The 14,389-nt window shown below is 43.6% G+C and overlaps 2 protein-coding genes across 5 annotated transcripts in view; one reads left to right on the plus strand and one right to left on the minus strand.

Moving 5' to 3' along the window:
• The window catches only part of Mcm5 (Minichromosome maintenance 5), a 28,160-nt gene extending 16,650 nt beyond the window's left edge, over nucleotides 1-11,510 (minus strand). Inside the window, exons 1-8 of the mRNA XM_075700249.1 lie at nucleotides 11,272-11,510; nucleotides 10,061-10,187; nucleotides 8,941-9,069; nucleotides 6,419-6,591; nucleotides 5,691-5,846; nucleotides 4,225-4,309; nucleotides 2,960-3,216; nucleotides 1,419-1,530 (exon numbers count right to left, since the gene is read on the minus strand). Coding sequence (XP_075556364.1) covers nucleotides 1,419-1,530; nucleotides 2,960-3,216; nucleotides 4,225-4,309; nucleotides 5,691-5,846; nucleotides 6,419-6,591; nucleotides 8,941-9,069; nucleotides 10,061-10,187; nucleotides 11,272-11,426 — 1,194 coding nt within the window. The 5' untranslated portion in view covers nucleotides 11,427-11,510. The remainder of the gene's footprint in view (nucleotides 1-1,418; nucleotides 1,531-2,959; nucleotides 3,217-4,224; nucleotides 4,310-5,690; nucleotides 5,847-6,418; nucleotides 6,592-8,940; nucleotides 9,070-10,060; nucleotides 10,188-11,271) is intronic.
• Nucleotides 11,511-11,727: 217 nt separating this feature from the next.
• The window catches only part of PCB (Pyruvate carboxylase), a 52,129-nt gene continuing 49,467 nt past the window's right edge, over nucleotides 11,728-14,389 (plus strand). For 2 of the 4 annotated variants that reach the window (XM_075700237.1, XM_075700241.1), the window contains exon 1: nucleotides 11,728-12,009. The gene's annotated coding sequence lies outside the window, so the exon portion shown is untranslated. Of the gene's footprint in view, nucleotides 12,010-12,571; nucleotides 12,651-12,698; nucleotides 12,852-14,389 lie in introns of those variants that run through there. The other 2 variants (XM_075700240.1, XM_075700238.1) reach the window with 2 other exon arrangements.

Below are 14,389 nucleotides of genomic sequence, written 5' to 3' on the forward strand. Positions count from 1 at the left end.
GCCGGCCGGGCCGACCAGAGCAGACCGTGAACCACTAGGCCTGTGGACTCCAGTGCTCGTGAGACCTCAACTCTCCGGCTGAGAGCATGGCGCCCGCGAAAAGAAGGGCAAACAGTGTTTAGTTTGAAATTTAGGCTCTTTCCGCAGTGCGTAGGGATGTAATACTTAGCAGACACGATCGTTGGCACGCACTGTATGCACTGCACTTGTCAGCTCAAAATAGCCCAACCTGGTGAAGGGGCCCTTTAAAATAAGAAATTTGTTTTTTGGTTGGACTAGTTTGGAGGTGACCTCTCTGTGAAAAGCTGGTTGTTATGAAGGAGACTGGCATATCAAAATGATGTTCAATGATCATAGTTTGCAGTGCTACAAAAATAAATGCTCTAGACTGACTTGGGCCAAAGTTATATCACGTCAAACTTCAAAAGCAAGAACATTACTTCTTGAGAATTTCTATAATAATATTTCTTCATATTAGTCTAGAGCCCTGCTGCACTCTCCGATCGCCTACTTTTCTGAGAGAAAAAAATGAATTCTTGTGATATAGTAGAACCAGAGATATCACCACTCTAAACCTGGAACACCATCAGAAATGCTGCTTGAGAAAACGAGGAAGTGCATTTCACGACATGTTCACAGTGATTACAGCAAGGGCTAAAAATCAATCAGGGATGATACAGGAGTCCAATCAAGCAAAAATAAATGCTCTACACCAACCTGCAGCAAAAGAACACAAAAAGATATTTGGGTCAACCTTCGGCTCTAAAGAGTACACGTCCTTCTAATAGTGACTGCTCTTTAGTTGACATGAATGCAGCTTATAAAACAGGGTCAGTATAATGCAGCAATTTCTTTTGCTTGATTCTATTCCTTTCTTAGCATCCATAGCTTGCATCCCCCAACTAGCCGATCCAGTCAATAACGAAAGTGGAGTGCCATTCGAGCTGCTGACAAAGCGCGAAAAGAAAAAGAATTGGAGTAAAGACTTTTAAAATTTAATTCTGAGGTTTTCATGAGCCAACACCATGATCTGATTATGAGGCACACCATAGCGGTAAACTACGGATTAATTTTGACCACCTGGGATTCTTTTAACGAGCACCTAAATCTAAGCACCACGGGTGTTCTTGCATTTCACCCCCATCAACCCTGGCTGCCGTGATCGAAACCATGACCTCAAGATCAGCAGCGCAATGACACAGCCACCAAGCTATGATGGAGGCTCAAGAGAATCGGAATATAATCATTGCATTGTCCCAGTCCAGGATTCGTGGACTATGGAATGGCTGTGATATGTATGAGCCATTTCCATAACAGCAGCTGATGAATTAACTTTGCGAAACCCCATGCTTCTGGCACACAAGCTATCACTATAGAGAGTTCATTTTAATAGTCTTAAGTAGTTCTTCTATGCTTACAGCAATTGGAGCCACACGTTCCACAAACTTCAACAGCTGACTCTTGGCTGTGCCTGGGTCACCAAGAAGAAGCAAGTTGATGTCACCTCGCCGCCTCAGACCATCTGGAAGCCTGAACAAGAATGTTGAATCATTTGAGTTGGGCGCCCTGGGTACGAGACCTTACACAACAGATCCCCCACATTCTAGGATGGCAGAATCGTCTTGCACAAGAGCAGAAGATGCTTGAAAGACACTTCAGGCTTGCTGCTAATGTACAGGAAAATGTCACATGCTGAGGCAAACACACTAAAAACATTCAATAACCTTTCCAACAACATACCGTATTTGCACGATTGTAACACGCACTTTTTTTTAAATAAAGGATGTGTTCAAATTTGCATGTCCGTCAAAATCGTAATTCTACTCAAAATAAAAAATAGAACAGATTCTTACTGAAAAAAAAAGAAAATATCAATGCAAGGTAGCTAGCTAGTCGCACTGCCATCAAACAGGTCATCTGAAAAAAGCAACGCTTGGAGACATCGCAAGGTAGGTCCATGGTGCGTGGAATGCCCTCCCACAGACAGCAGTTGCGCGAGCATTCAAGAAGTATGGCACTTCTAATGCATTAAATGGAACTGAAGATGACTTTCTGTGGTCGGTAGACAGTGAAAAGGAGGTGTCGTTGGACTACGATAGCAACTAGCCACTAAGATTCATCACTGTGTATGTGTCTGTGTGCCTTTATATGTTCCATAAAATGGTTTCTACATGCTAGGCATGGACGCAGGTTTCGTTGCTTGATGTGCAGGGTAAAATCAGCACCAAGTTATTTTTTTTATATTTGAGAGGTAATATAAATGCGCATTACAATCGGTGGCATGGTAGAATTGTGCAAATAAGGTAGTTTATTTGTGTTGGAAATAGGCCTTTCTCATGTTTGAAGGGAAGGGAGTGCGAACACCTACACACGACGAAAGAAACGCATGGAACAACCGGACTATTCTGTGCAGGTTGTTGCGCTGCCCTTGAAGTGCAAACCAGTACCAGCTTGCACAGTCTACTATTCAGCCTTTCTCCCCGGCTGCAGACAGCCCTTGCATGAATCTGTTTGCACAAGGCACCATCTGGCCTCACACTGTGAACAAAGCCGAGAAAACATGATGGATGTTCTGGAATGGGTTGTAAACAAAATGCACATTTGGAGCAGTGTGGTACAATGCGCTGTTATTTTGCGGTGTTTGCCTGAATCACCATTTACTATATATAATCTGGCAAAGGAAATCACATCTCCCAAGGTATTCTTTAAATCTAAAAGAAGGATATCTCCTGATGCAATACTGCTGCAATAAATCCACATGGCATTGCTTTCCACCATTACAGTGAGTCCCATCTTTACGAAAAAGGTTTGTCATCTCCAAACTGGGGCTTCTTCCAAGCACACAGCTGAAAGTCAGGAAAATTTGCTCTAAAGGAGCACTCACTCTTCCTATATCAAAGCTTGCTTTTCTTAAATTTCCAGTTTAAAGAGAAGCAAATCGCTCAATGAAACGTCTCACCTTTTCACAGAGCCACCGAAGAGCAGACAAGCAATGGCCTTCTTCACATCAGCAAAGCCATAGATGGAGGGTGCAATGCTGTTGGCAATGCGCTCGTAGATGTTGGGGCTGCTCGCCAGGTGGCGAAACATGTCCTCCTCATCAGGTGTCAGCATTGTGCCTCCAACTCTACCCGCGCCCTCTGTGTTCACAGCAATGCCCACGATTCGAAGGTATGGAGCGCGGATGCCAATGTTCGACTTCTCTTGAGGTCCTTTCTGAATATATTCAAGTGTGGCATGACTCCCATCAGTTCTTTAGAAGCCAGCAACTTGTCATTTAGGATGCAATGAACCCTATCTATCTAAAAATATATGCAAGAAAAGGGGTGATTGCCACAACTGCAGGTAGCTTCATACAGTATGAAATTCAGTTTGTTCCCAATCAAATAAAAATTCAAATCGAATTTAAATCGAAATCAAATAGAAATTGTCATCTATGTAACCTTCAATGATTTGTGTTTTGCACCCTTCTGGGCCAAATATACCAACGATCTAAACAAAAAGAAAACATGAAATTAACAGGGTGATGCAGACTTCATGTGACCAAGAGTGGACAAACATAGGAAGCCTCAGCCAATGTTTCCACAAGAGGACTTGTCTAAGTAGTACCGTGTTTACTCGATTAAGTCCCACACCCACCTTTCGCGGTCAATGTTGTGAAAAAAAAAAATTATATATATAAAAAGATTGGTGTATCAATTCATACCATGGCTAAATGTTTGAAAGTTGCCGAAACAACATTGATGGAGCCGATGAGGACCGTCTTTGGGAGTGTGCCGATGGGTACTAAGCTCCAGTTACAGTGAGCTGGTAGGATTAGGTAGTACTGTCTTAAGCGACATCGAAAGCAGGAGCAATGAAGAATGAAGGCGAACTTGATCAGTGGTCCTGAATCTTGAACAAATGTCTCTTTTGCTAGTGTTCGCATTATTCTGTACATCATTTGCAGTCTTTAGCAGGTGTAGTCAAGTGTCCGACTTGTGTAAGAGCCGCACCTTGCCAAGATTTGGAGAAAAAAAAGTGCAGGTCTTACACTAGTAAATACGGCAGTTGTTGCTCTTATGAAGACCATTACGAGTTCCCTTGTCGAAACATTGGCTCTAAGCTAAGGTTTCCCTCATTCACAAATGTTGAACAAATTATGCAAGATAAGCTCAAACAAACTGCACATCATTTAGCTCAGCACAATGCCAACAGATCTCTGGTTGCAAGCTAACTGCCCACCTTGGTTGAATGCCCAGTCTTCTTTATTGAGTAGACACCAATGGCGGTAATCCTGTTGCCTGGCACGACACGTTCACAGAGGTACCTGCAGCATCAGAACAGCATAGAATCAGTCAGAAATTACCACCACCATACCGATCCAAATATCTAAATCAATAGACTATCAAAACAAGCGAACAAGCATGAATTACAGTAGAAGCATCAATGACCACTTAACGTCTATTCTGCAGTCCCATTCATTAGATGCTTATGTACAATCAGCTGTAACAATCACCATATTGATTAAAACGTGTGATTTTTTTTTCACCCACAAGTATTGTCCAAAAGTTGTGAAGCCAACTTATAAATAACGATCTAGAAGGTTGAGTTATATAATCATGACTAGAGAGAGGCCAGAGGTGTTTCAATCAATTCAAATTATGAGGTTTAACGTTGTGAAGCGTCACAGTTGGCTACGGGAATTTCGGAGTGTAGGGCTCTAGATTGATTATGACCACCTAGGGTTCTGTAACATGCACGCGTTGTATGAAATGGAAGCATTCTTTCTTTTTTTTTTTTTTGCATCGTGCTCCCACTGGAATATAGCCAATGTGACTGGGAGTAAAACCCACAACCTCGTGCTTAGCAGCAGAATGACATAGCCACTGAGCCACCGTGGTTGAGCTAGAGCAGCCTCAAAGAGTACCCCACTTTCAAAGCACATAACACAATGCCACACAGGAAGATGAGCTAGTTAGCATCGAATGGCAATGACAAGCAAAAGGGTAACTTTCCCACCTATTACAGCAAGTTGCGAACTTCATTCAATGCAAATTAAGGTACATCATGGTATGCCACTGTAATATTGTCACATGCATGCTTTAAACAATAAGTGTCTACCTATGTCAAATTTTTTAAGTCCTCATCAAGGCCTTCAACTTGTTGGAAGGGTAAAAGCACACATTTGTGGTGAAGGTAAGTTCAAGAGACACGGTAAGTGTCAACCCTGTAATGCCCAATGTATCACATATGATACCCTAAATTTGATACCTTAAAATATTGATTTAGGCATGGCAAACAAACACACAGCCTATAGCAGCGTTCTTGGTATGCTGATGAGCGTTTTCAGTTGTGGATGCTTCAGCAAAACAAATTACTAATTAATGAATTACTGTATTAATTAGGTTTTACCTAATTATACTTCAAAACACATTTAAGTGTTTTTTTCCAGTACAAACACATTCTTCAAGGTCAGGAATGAAGGCAAGCAAATTGCTCTAATGTTCCTTGGCATGGAACTGTGTTTGGGCATTGCAGGGTTAATACGGTATAAATAAAAATGACACTGCAGAAAGCCGGCATCGTTGAGCTATTCAGAAATTGCACCGTGGACAAGAACAACACAAGCTGCCCTGACTTTAAACTGAAGCCAGCAAGTTGAATCTTATACAAGCAATTATAAAGAGTGACCACAACACAACTCGTACCGTTCACAGTACAGCTGCAGGTGTCTAGGCATCTCGCCATAGGGCACCTCTTCGGGGACCTCCTGCAGCTTGAGCACTTGGAAGTCGACACACTTGCACTTGTCGGGAACAATGAAGAATGGATCGATAGGACACTTGGGCTGCCCCGCGCGATCACTGTAAAATAATGAGAAAGGCTGTTTCAGAACATCCTTGTTTATGTTACGTGGCGCTCATTTAGCAAACGCTGTATTGGAGTGATGCTGGATGTACAAAACGAAAATGCTATTGTAATACACTGTGCACACACCCCACAAAAATATTATTTTCCATTTCTGCATATTGCAGGAGTAAATTTCTGTTAATGCACCAGCACATTTCAGCAGCACCATATATGCACAGCAGGCTTCAGTCGATATGAACTTGAAGGAATTTTGGAGATAAACGTTCACCTAAGTACAGCTGAGCAAAAAGGAATTAAGCACCTAAGAAACCAGTCAAAGGTCACCTAATGTTCTTGGCGTTGTTTGGTCATACCTGGCCCATGCAACATAAAACACCCCATCATAAAAAAATCACCTGACTCATCAGCCTATTGAAGAACTCAGCTTAACAAACCTTGACTTAAAAGAGTGATGCACCGGCTGCATTCAAGCATAGCTGTATTCATACCGAAGAACATTTTCTCTGCAACGGCTGCTTTGTCAAGCTCATTTCAACAGAGCCCAGCAATCCTGCAGTAACTGCACCTGTTGCATCTGCGTGGCATGGCATAGCCTTCAAGGCCAGGCCTGATTGGCACGTGGGGCACAGTCTCTCGACAGGAACGACACTGCAGAGTGATGCTGGTTGCCTTGGCCTTAATTCCAGTGGCGGCGATCACAATGCCCGGTACTTTGACCAGCCTGGAAACTTGGTCAGACTGGTAAGCAGAAAGTGAACACAACAAAACAGTTATTCCCTTGAATTCTTGCACCAAGAAACATTGTAAAAATGGCACAAAATGTTGCATAGATAAATCCCGACTAAAATGGCTTTTCTGGCTGAACTGCTGTCTCACTGTGCTCAAATTTCGCACAGATATGACATAATGCCGAGAGTTTTATTTAAAGAAATACGGAATTAAATTTTGAAGAAAAAAAAAAGAAAACTGAACACATCAGTACTGCACTTTGAAGACAATTATTTTGATACAGAGCAATCATAGCACATATCTTTTTGTGGATGGCTGTATTTTCTGAGTTTCATGAGCGCGCACCAGCCACAAGCCAGCCCACACGGGGCTGCCCCATAATGTGCATGACGTCGCGCTTAACTGTGGCAGCAGCATACAGACGCAGACTGCCAGCACTTGGCATAGCTTGGCTGACGCCCGCACGCCTTGTGCTGTGCTATGCGACCGCCTACAGAGAGAACGAAGAATAAAAGGACAGGTTAACTAAACAGGAATATCTGGCTGGCTATTCTGCACTGGGGAAAAGGGTGACTAAAGGAGGAAGAAAGTATACCACCAGATCGAGCGCAGGCGAAGAAAGAAAAAGGCACACTGAAGAGTATTTGCTTTCACTTGCAAGCGCACAAGTATGCAAAGCGCTAAGGAAAGTGACAGCACGAGCGGTGATTGTGACTCCAATATAAGTATAGGAGATACACGGTACAATCCTGCATCCTGCTTGAACCAGCAGTGGATTGGATGCCAAATGAACAACTAACTGCCTGGAAATTGTCATCCAATGGCGGGAGGGATCCAACAGACACAATCAAGCACACTGCAGAATGTGCCTAATGTTGCTTGCTACATTGAAGGCACCTTCAACGGGCCTGTTCTTCACCAGTCTGATAACCCCGACCGAGGTGTTCGCATGAATCAATGCTCGCAGCGGCACAAAAATCGGCTACAGTTTGTTTTAGACACAATATAGTGACTAATAGAATAAGGTTAGCCCGAAATTGCACGCATTCTATAAACCACTGCCGAGATCTGGAGCCGTAGCGCGAGAGCATTTCACAGGCATAGGTGCAAAATAAGTGCCAGGTCAAGTGCTCTATGATGAGGTGGAGCTGGATCGCAAGCACCGGCGAGCTCTGCCTACCAACTATATCAGCCGAAGCTGTCACTTGATAGCACGCCGCTACAGTAGTGCCGTGTTTGTCGCTTGCGCAGGCATGCTTTTATTGACAACATTCGTGAAAAACAAAGCAAGATAGTCCCAAAAAGTTTGTTTTGCACCTGTTGACAAGTATGGGAAACCTTCCGACCGTACATGAAGAGGGCCGGGTCTAAGCAGAGTATGTGCCACTCACTTGTTTGCACACTTGTCCCATGTGTTCAATCCTTGTTCACAGCCATTTCTTTCAGTTTGTATGAGCCAAGATGCAGGCTACTCGAGCGAGCGGATGATGTTGATAGGAAAGAAGCGAGTGCAGCAGTGCGGCCTCCAAGATCACTTCAATCGCACAGAACTATCTTGGAGGCCTCAGCAGCAGTATCAGGTAAGATGAATGTCACATCCTGTGTATTGCGGTGCAACCACTAGGTGCGGTAGTTTGACGAAATCATTAAATTCGTTATTTTTCATCAATTGCTTTCCAAAAACTGTGTTGTATTTGCCATTTTTAGCGCCCATGCTTTCAACTGGGTGAAAATATTGGTGGCAGAATTTTCATTCAGTATCCCTTTAACACTATGCTCAGCTACAGTGCTCGCGTGTTTAATACAAAATAAAGCAGAAGCCCACACTGTCTGCAACAATGTCTGACCAAAGGAAATCTTAGCTTTTTTGTCAGTGGAAGCATTGGTGGCATTATAAAATCTGTTGCCCAGAGTGGGAAACTGCTTTGTACTTTGCCCCTCTCCACAGTGCCAAGATGAAAGCAGAACTGCCAAGGAAGCAAGTTTGGAGAGCTGGTTCACATTTACCACTGGAAAGCAGAGCTTCAGATGACACAAGCTTGCAATGTTGTTTTGTGTTTACCATATAAAGGCAAAGCTGCAGGCAACACATGTTTGGCAAGTTGGTTTACGTTTGCTATTGGAAAGCAGAACTTCAGACGACGCAAGTTTGAAAAGTTGGCTCATGTTTACCACTGCAAAATATAACTGCAAACAATGCATGGACTTCTACATTTCTTTCTGCCTGAAGCGCCCATTTCCCATGATCTCTGCTGTAAGTGGTCTTGCGCTCCCGCAGCAGATCGTGCCACTGTTCATTTACCTTGCAATTTTTTTATTCTGGTGTAAGTATTCAGGTGGAACAACTGTAGGGCTCACCTTGATCTCACGCATGGGGACAGGATGAGCGTCTGACTTCAGCAACACTTGGATGTCGGCAACGTCCTCCTCTCCTTCAGGCCGCGGTCTGGTTACCTCATCGGCGACATCCTTGGCAGCTTCTTCCAGCTGTTAAGAAAGAAGAGTTGTGGCCAACACTAATCAGGGCATCTTCATGCAAGCCTTCTAAGGTTTTCATACACTGATGTGAAAAGCAGTTCTTACCTTGTTACCATAAATTGCCTTATATTTGTGAGGTTGCCTTTGTTTTACTTTTTCTTTTAAATGCAACGAGCGTCATCAAATTCAGTGCAATTTAGGCCGAGAAAAACAATTTCTGTGTTGCCGTGTATTTATATAAGGGCTCCCAAGGTAAAGCTGCCCTTTAATAGAGAGAAGAAAGTCTAACTATGACGTTAGCGGCACTGAATGACAACATCGTGCAGGCAATAATTAATTATTGGGTTTTACGTGCCAAAACCACTCTCTGATTATGAGGCACGCCGTAGTGGAGGACTCCGGAAATTTTGACCACCTGGGGTTCTTTAACGTGCACCTAAATCTAAGTACACGGGTGTTTTCGCATTTCGCCTCCATCGAAATGCGGCCGCCGTGGCCGGGATACATCGTGCAGGCAAATCGCCGTACGTACGTTAGAAAACAGTGCTCCACAGATGTATTTACTAACGAGGCTGAACATACCAAGAAGCTCCCGACTATTCAGGCACAAAATTTTCTGTTATCTCTGCCACACCAAGCATTGTGCAGTGTGCCATAAAATGCGAGAAAGTGCGCCTTTCCAGTCAGAGGATGTACATTTAAGAAAGCGCTCAGATATAAAGGCATTCTGTTATGTGCACTTCTGAAATGCTAATTTCAGTTTTTCGTAAGAGGCCCACTAATTTCGACAGGGAGTAGCAGATGATCTGAAACCAATTTGGAGCGTGCTCACTTCACATTAATTATAAGAGCAATTCAAATAATCTTCTTCCAAGTATTCAGAACCCCTCTATAAGAGGTCAAGAGACTTAAGTAAAAACCTTTTGACAGTATATGCTACGCTCTGTTAACAGCCAGTGGCTACCAAACAAGCATATGATAGGGCAATTTCAATATTCACCAGTGGCAGGTGTTCAGTTGGCTGCTTGCTCAGCTTGTCAGCAAGCACCTCGTCGAAGCTGGAGATGTCTTCCATCGCTACTTCCAGCCAGTACTGCCCCATGTTGTAGTGCTGCTTCAGCTGGTCTCTGCGAGCAGGAAATCCAAGGGAGCAGTGTTGACAATTGCCGTGAGCATCGTTTAGCGCGCCACAGTTTAACAGGAGCTCTTGAGGCTAGCATAACTAGCCAAGGCCACTGTTAGAATGCATGATACAGTGGCAATATTAAATGCAAAATAGAGTATATATAGTGATCTAGCTATATTTTATTGTTTCCTTGTAGGATTTGCGGCACTTATATGTGCAATTATTACGCCAGAAAAGAGGGATCGCCGGTGCTAACGAGTAATAACGATAATAAAAGGAAGGGGAAGTACATTCGGCCACGAAAGTTTACAGAACGCAAATTTACGAAGGAAACTGAATTCCTGAGAAGCCTGGGCACATAGCTTCGAATTCAAAAGTTACAGTATGCGGTTGCTTTTGCGACCTACACAGCGATCTATCAAATTGGAAGCGCCGTGCCTTAATATATATATATATATATATATATATATAGACGAAATTCACATTTGTCGTGGTACCCATTTCCCATAAACTTTCGTGACCGACTGTACGTGAGCCGGCGAAGTGCGCCTAAAGTTCCGCACTGTAAAGCTAGTCATGAAGGTGAATTTCGCACGTTCCGCTTCACCTAAGGAGAGCGTTTTCTTGACGCATTTTCAGATAGGAGTAGAATACTGATGTCCTAGATTAACCTTGAACACACAAACACAGCAGTTTACATATACTCCATATCATATTAACCGCAAATAAAGACGGGGACAGCGGAAGAGAACATACAAAAAAAAAAAAACGTCTTTATTTGTGGTCAATATGATATGCAGTAAACACCAACTACGCCGAACTGTAGTTCTGTTACATATACTCTGCGGCAAAATTAAACGGCAGCCTACAGAAGCCCTGATCTTCACCGCATGCGTACCGCACCACCGTTGTCTCACACTTAAACAAGCACAGAAACGAACTAAGTTCTGAAATCGCGCAGCTCTGCAGCAACTGTCGTCCAATTTTATGTGGATCTCTCCAGCCTTTTCTGTGTGCAAAATACAGGCCGTAATTGGAGAACGGGGACGCATGGCCGAATGGCCGATGAAGCCATAGTCAACTACCTGTAACGGTAGTTGAAGTTCCCTTCGTGGAATTGCCGCAAGAAATCGCGGAAGCGACGCTTGACGGCCTGCAGGTTGACCTGGCTGTCATCCTGAGTGTTCTCCGAGCTGAAGTTGTCGCTGAAAAAGACTCCACCATCGTCAAACCCAGCCATCGCCGCAAACTACAAGCACTACAAGTCTGAAGGATTCGCGCGGGAGCAGACAATGCGCGTCCGGTTTTTGGCGCGAAAAACAAGGAGATTTAATCGATCGCCGCGCCATCTGCGTCCTTTAAATAATGATTACGCTTAATAATTGAAGTCAAGCATAGTACACCTACATAAACTAACTCAATCAAGAATTTCAAAAGAGGCAAAATAAAGTAGCTTAAATGCAAAACAAGCGGCTCAATACCAAACATTGAGCGGTTATTCGTTGACCAATCGCGCATCAAGCGCCTTTTACGTCACGCTGCCGATGCCGCCGTCTGGTCTGGGTCTGCGTCGTCTGCGAGATCGTAGCATACACGCGTTGAATCTACGATAGAAGAAGAAAAAAAAGGTTATCTGCGCTCTTGACTTCGCGGTTTGCAAGTTGGTTTCGCATCCTGTGAGGACGTCGGAAACGTTGCAAAAACTTCAGCAATGACGTGAACGAGATTTGAGAGCGTAGCGGAAGACTATTACAAAGGCTCAACCGAGGCGGCTCCGAGCATCGGAGAGGGGACGTCGGTTCTGCTTTTGTTTTTTTCCTCAGGTAAATAAGCGCTTTTACTTTCCTACCGACATCGTGGAATCCGGTCTTAGTCGTATATATCAGCCGCCAGTCTCCGCGAAGCAATACATGAGAACAAGAGCTCTTAGCAGTGTAATTGATACTTCAATATACCGTTCTCCGCAGTCACGCATGCTGGTAAAAAAATTCTGCTGGCGTCTGCGCGGAGAAGGCATGCTTGACGCCCTGTTATGATGGCACCAAGGTCGCGCAGTTGCGGTTATCGGTGTTTACGTCCTCCCTTTTATCTGAGCCTCGCTATACTAATATAGCATCTTGAGGAAATTATGGGCGTGGGACAGAAAAGGGCCGCATAGAGACCGTACTGTAGTTTCGCATCTATAGTTATAATACTACCTTTTTTTTTAACCATGAAAATTTTCCATTAATGTGTAAGTTCCCCCCTCTCTGGTGTTTGTCAGCTGTGCAAAGTTTAGTGCAAACCGCGCACACGCGCACCCAACGTACCGGATATATAAATGTGCGTGTGTGTCGGTGCAGGAGACATTTTGGTCTGGGGCTGGTGACCCTGACACGTGCTAATGTGTACTCCAAACTGTACAGCAGCAGCAGGTTCCGTCGCGACGTCGTGACGACAGCATTTCCAGCGGAGTCCGCGGCCGGTATATTATACCTCTTTCGCACGTTCCCTCTCCCTTTTATCACGGCGCGCGCGGAATCAAGCCACCAAAGCTCGAACGCACTGTCATCGCCCTCTCCGCGCCGTCTCGAGTTGCCCTCTGCGTTCAAGTTTCCGTGCGCTTGATCGTATACGCACACATTCGTACTACTCGTTCAGCGCGCTGCCAGTAGGCTTCCGACAGGTGAGACTCCGGTCGCTCAATGCACGTGCAAACCGACATTTGTGCCTTTTCCCGTCAGTTATTCCACGCCTATATGTGTATCCGCGCCACGCGATGGTCGTCATCAGCTAGGCGCGGTGCCTGTAATTGATATGTAGTTGCTACGCGCTGCGCATACATGTATTTCGGCATATGCGCAAAGGGTACGTTACTGCGCCATAGGAGATAAAATCGAGCTCGTTTAATTCTTTTCCACCAATATAATGGCAGTTGCGCAATCCCCGGGAATGCGAACCGACCGTCACTCTTGAGGAAAGTCGAAGCTAAACCAGCGCGCGTGCGCCTGCAGCGCTTAAAAAAAAAAAAAAACGTACTGTTTATTACATAGTACATTTCACGCACTAAATTCTCTGCATTGTTTCGTAATCAATATTAAGCGAATTGAATGGGCTGTCAAGCATTATGAAGTTGATGCCGAATATTAATTATTATACACCCATGCCGAGTTCTGAGCAGGATATGAATTAAGGTAATTAATTGCTTAGTATATGTTAGAGTTTATGAATTGTTTTTGCTTCCACATTTTGCTACCAAGCAAGGTAAAACGATATTTTATCCAGCGAATACTTCAATGCATTAATCAAGTAATTGTATTTTTTTCTAGCATCCTAAATGTTTGGGTGGCCCAAATTCTTGCTGGCAATTTGTCTCCCATATATATAGAAAGCTGTAAACATCATTGGTATTAATGATCTGTGAAGAATATCTTGCGTAGATTTCCAGGAAATCAGTCATACATATAGTGCCATATACATATGCTCATCGTGTGTATATATAAACTTAAAGGTGTGAGCAAGTCATGATCAAATTTACATGTAGAAATCATTATTAATTGTTATGTTATGCCAAATATCGTTTTCAATGGTTACCATGTCACTTAACAAAAGGAGGTAACCTAGCTGTGTCAAGGTCTTACATATCACTCCTGCATGTGCTCACCGAGCCTTGAAGATAAGGTTGAGCTGATGCTGCATTCTGATAAACCCCCATACGGAGGGCACTTCTCAGAATATGCATGAAATATCCAGGGACTCTGCAGATTAACAGTTGATTGTTCGAAAGACTTACGTTTTACCTAAACTGGAATATGCCACTGTGGTATGGGACCTCTTCTGCAAGAAAAATAAAGACTTAAATACTTCAGCGGTGTGCAATGATTAGTTTCACTTTCATGCCTCAAAACAATATTTTTACATTAGAATATGTAAATAAGGAGATTTGCAATAAAGGTGGCTAGGTTGAAATTATTGTATTCGATTTTTAGTGACTGTAAAATTTCATGGACATGCATATACGCTCAGTCGTTTAAGTTGCACACCCTATGTTATCACCATGCTCGTGATATCCTCCCATGCGAAGCATGCACTTCATGGCTTCTTCAGAAATTCACTTCCTTCTCATAAGATAAGCAAATGGAACTCCTTTGAGTGAGATCGCTGTCAGATACTGGAATTGATTTCAAGCATGCCCTATATTCCACATTTCTAACATAGACGTGT

Source organism: Dermacentor variabilis, chromosome 7 (assembly GCF_050947875.1).
Source record: "Dermacentor variabilis isolate Ectoservices chromosome 7, ASM5094787v1, whole genome shotgun sequence".
Classification (NCBI taxonomy): domain Eukaryota; kingdom Metazoa; phylum Arthropoda; class Arachnida; order Ixodida; family Ixodidae; genus Dermacentor; species Dermacentor variabilis.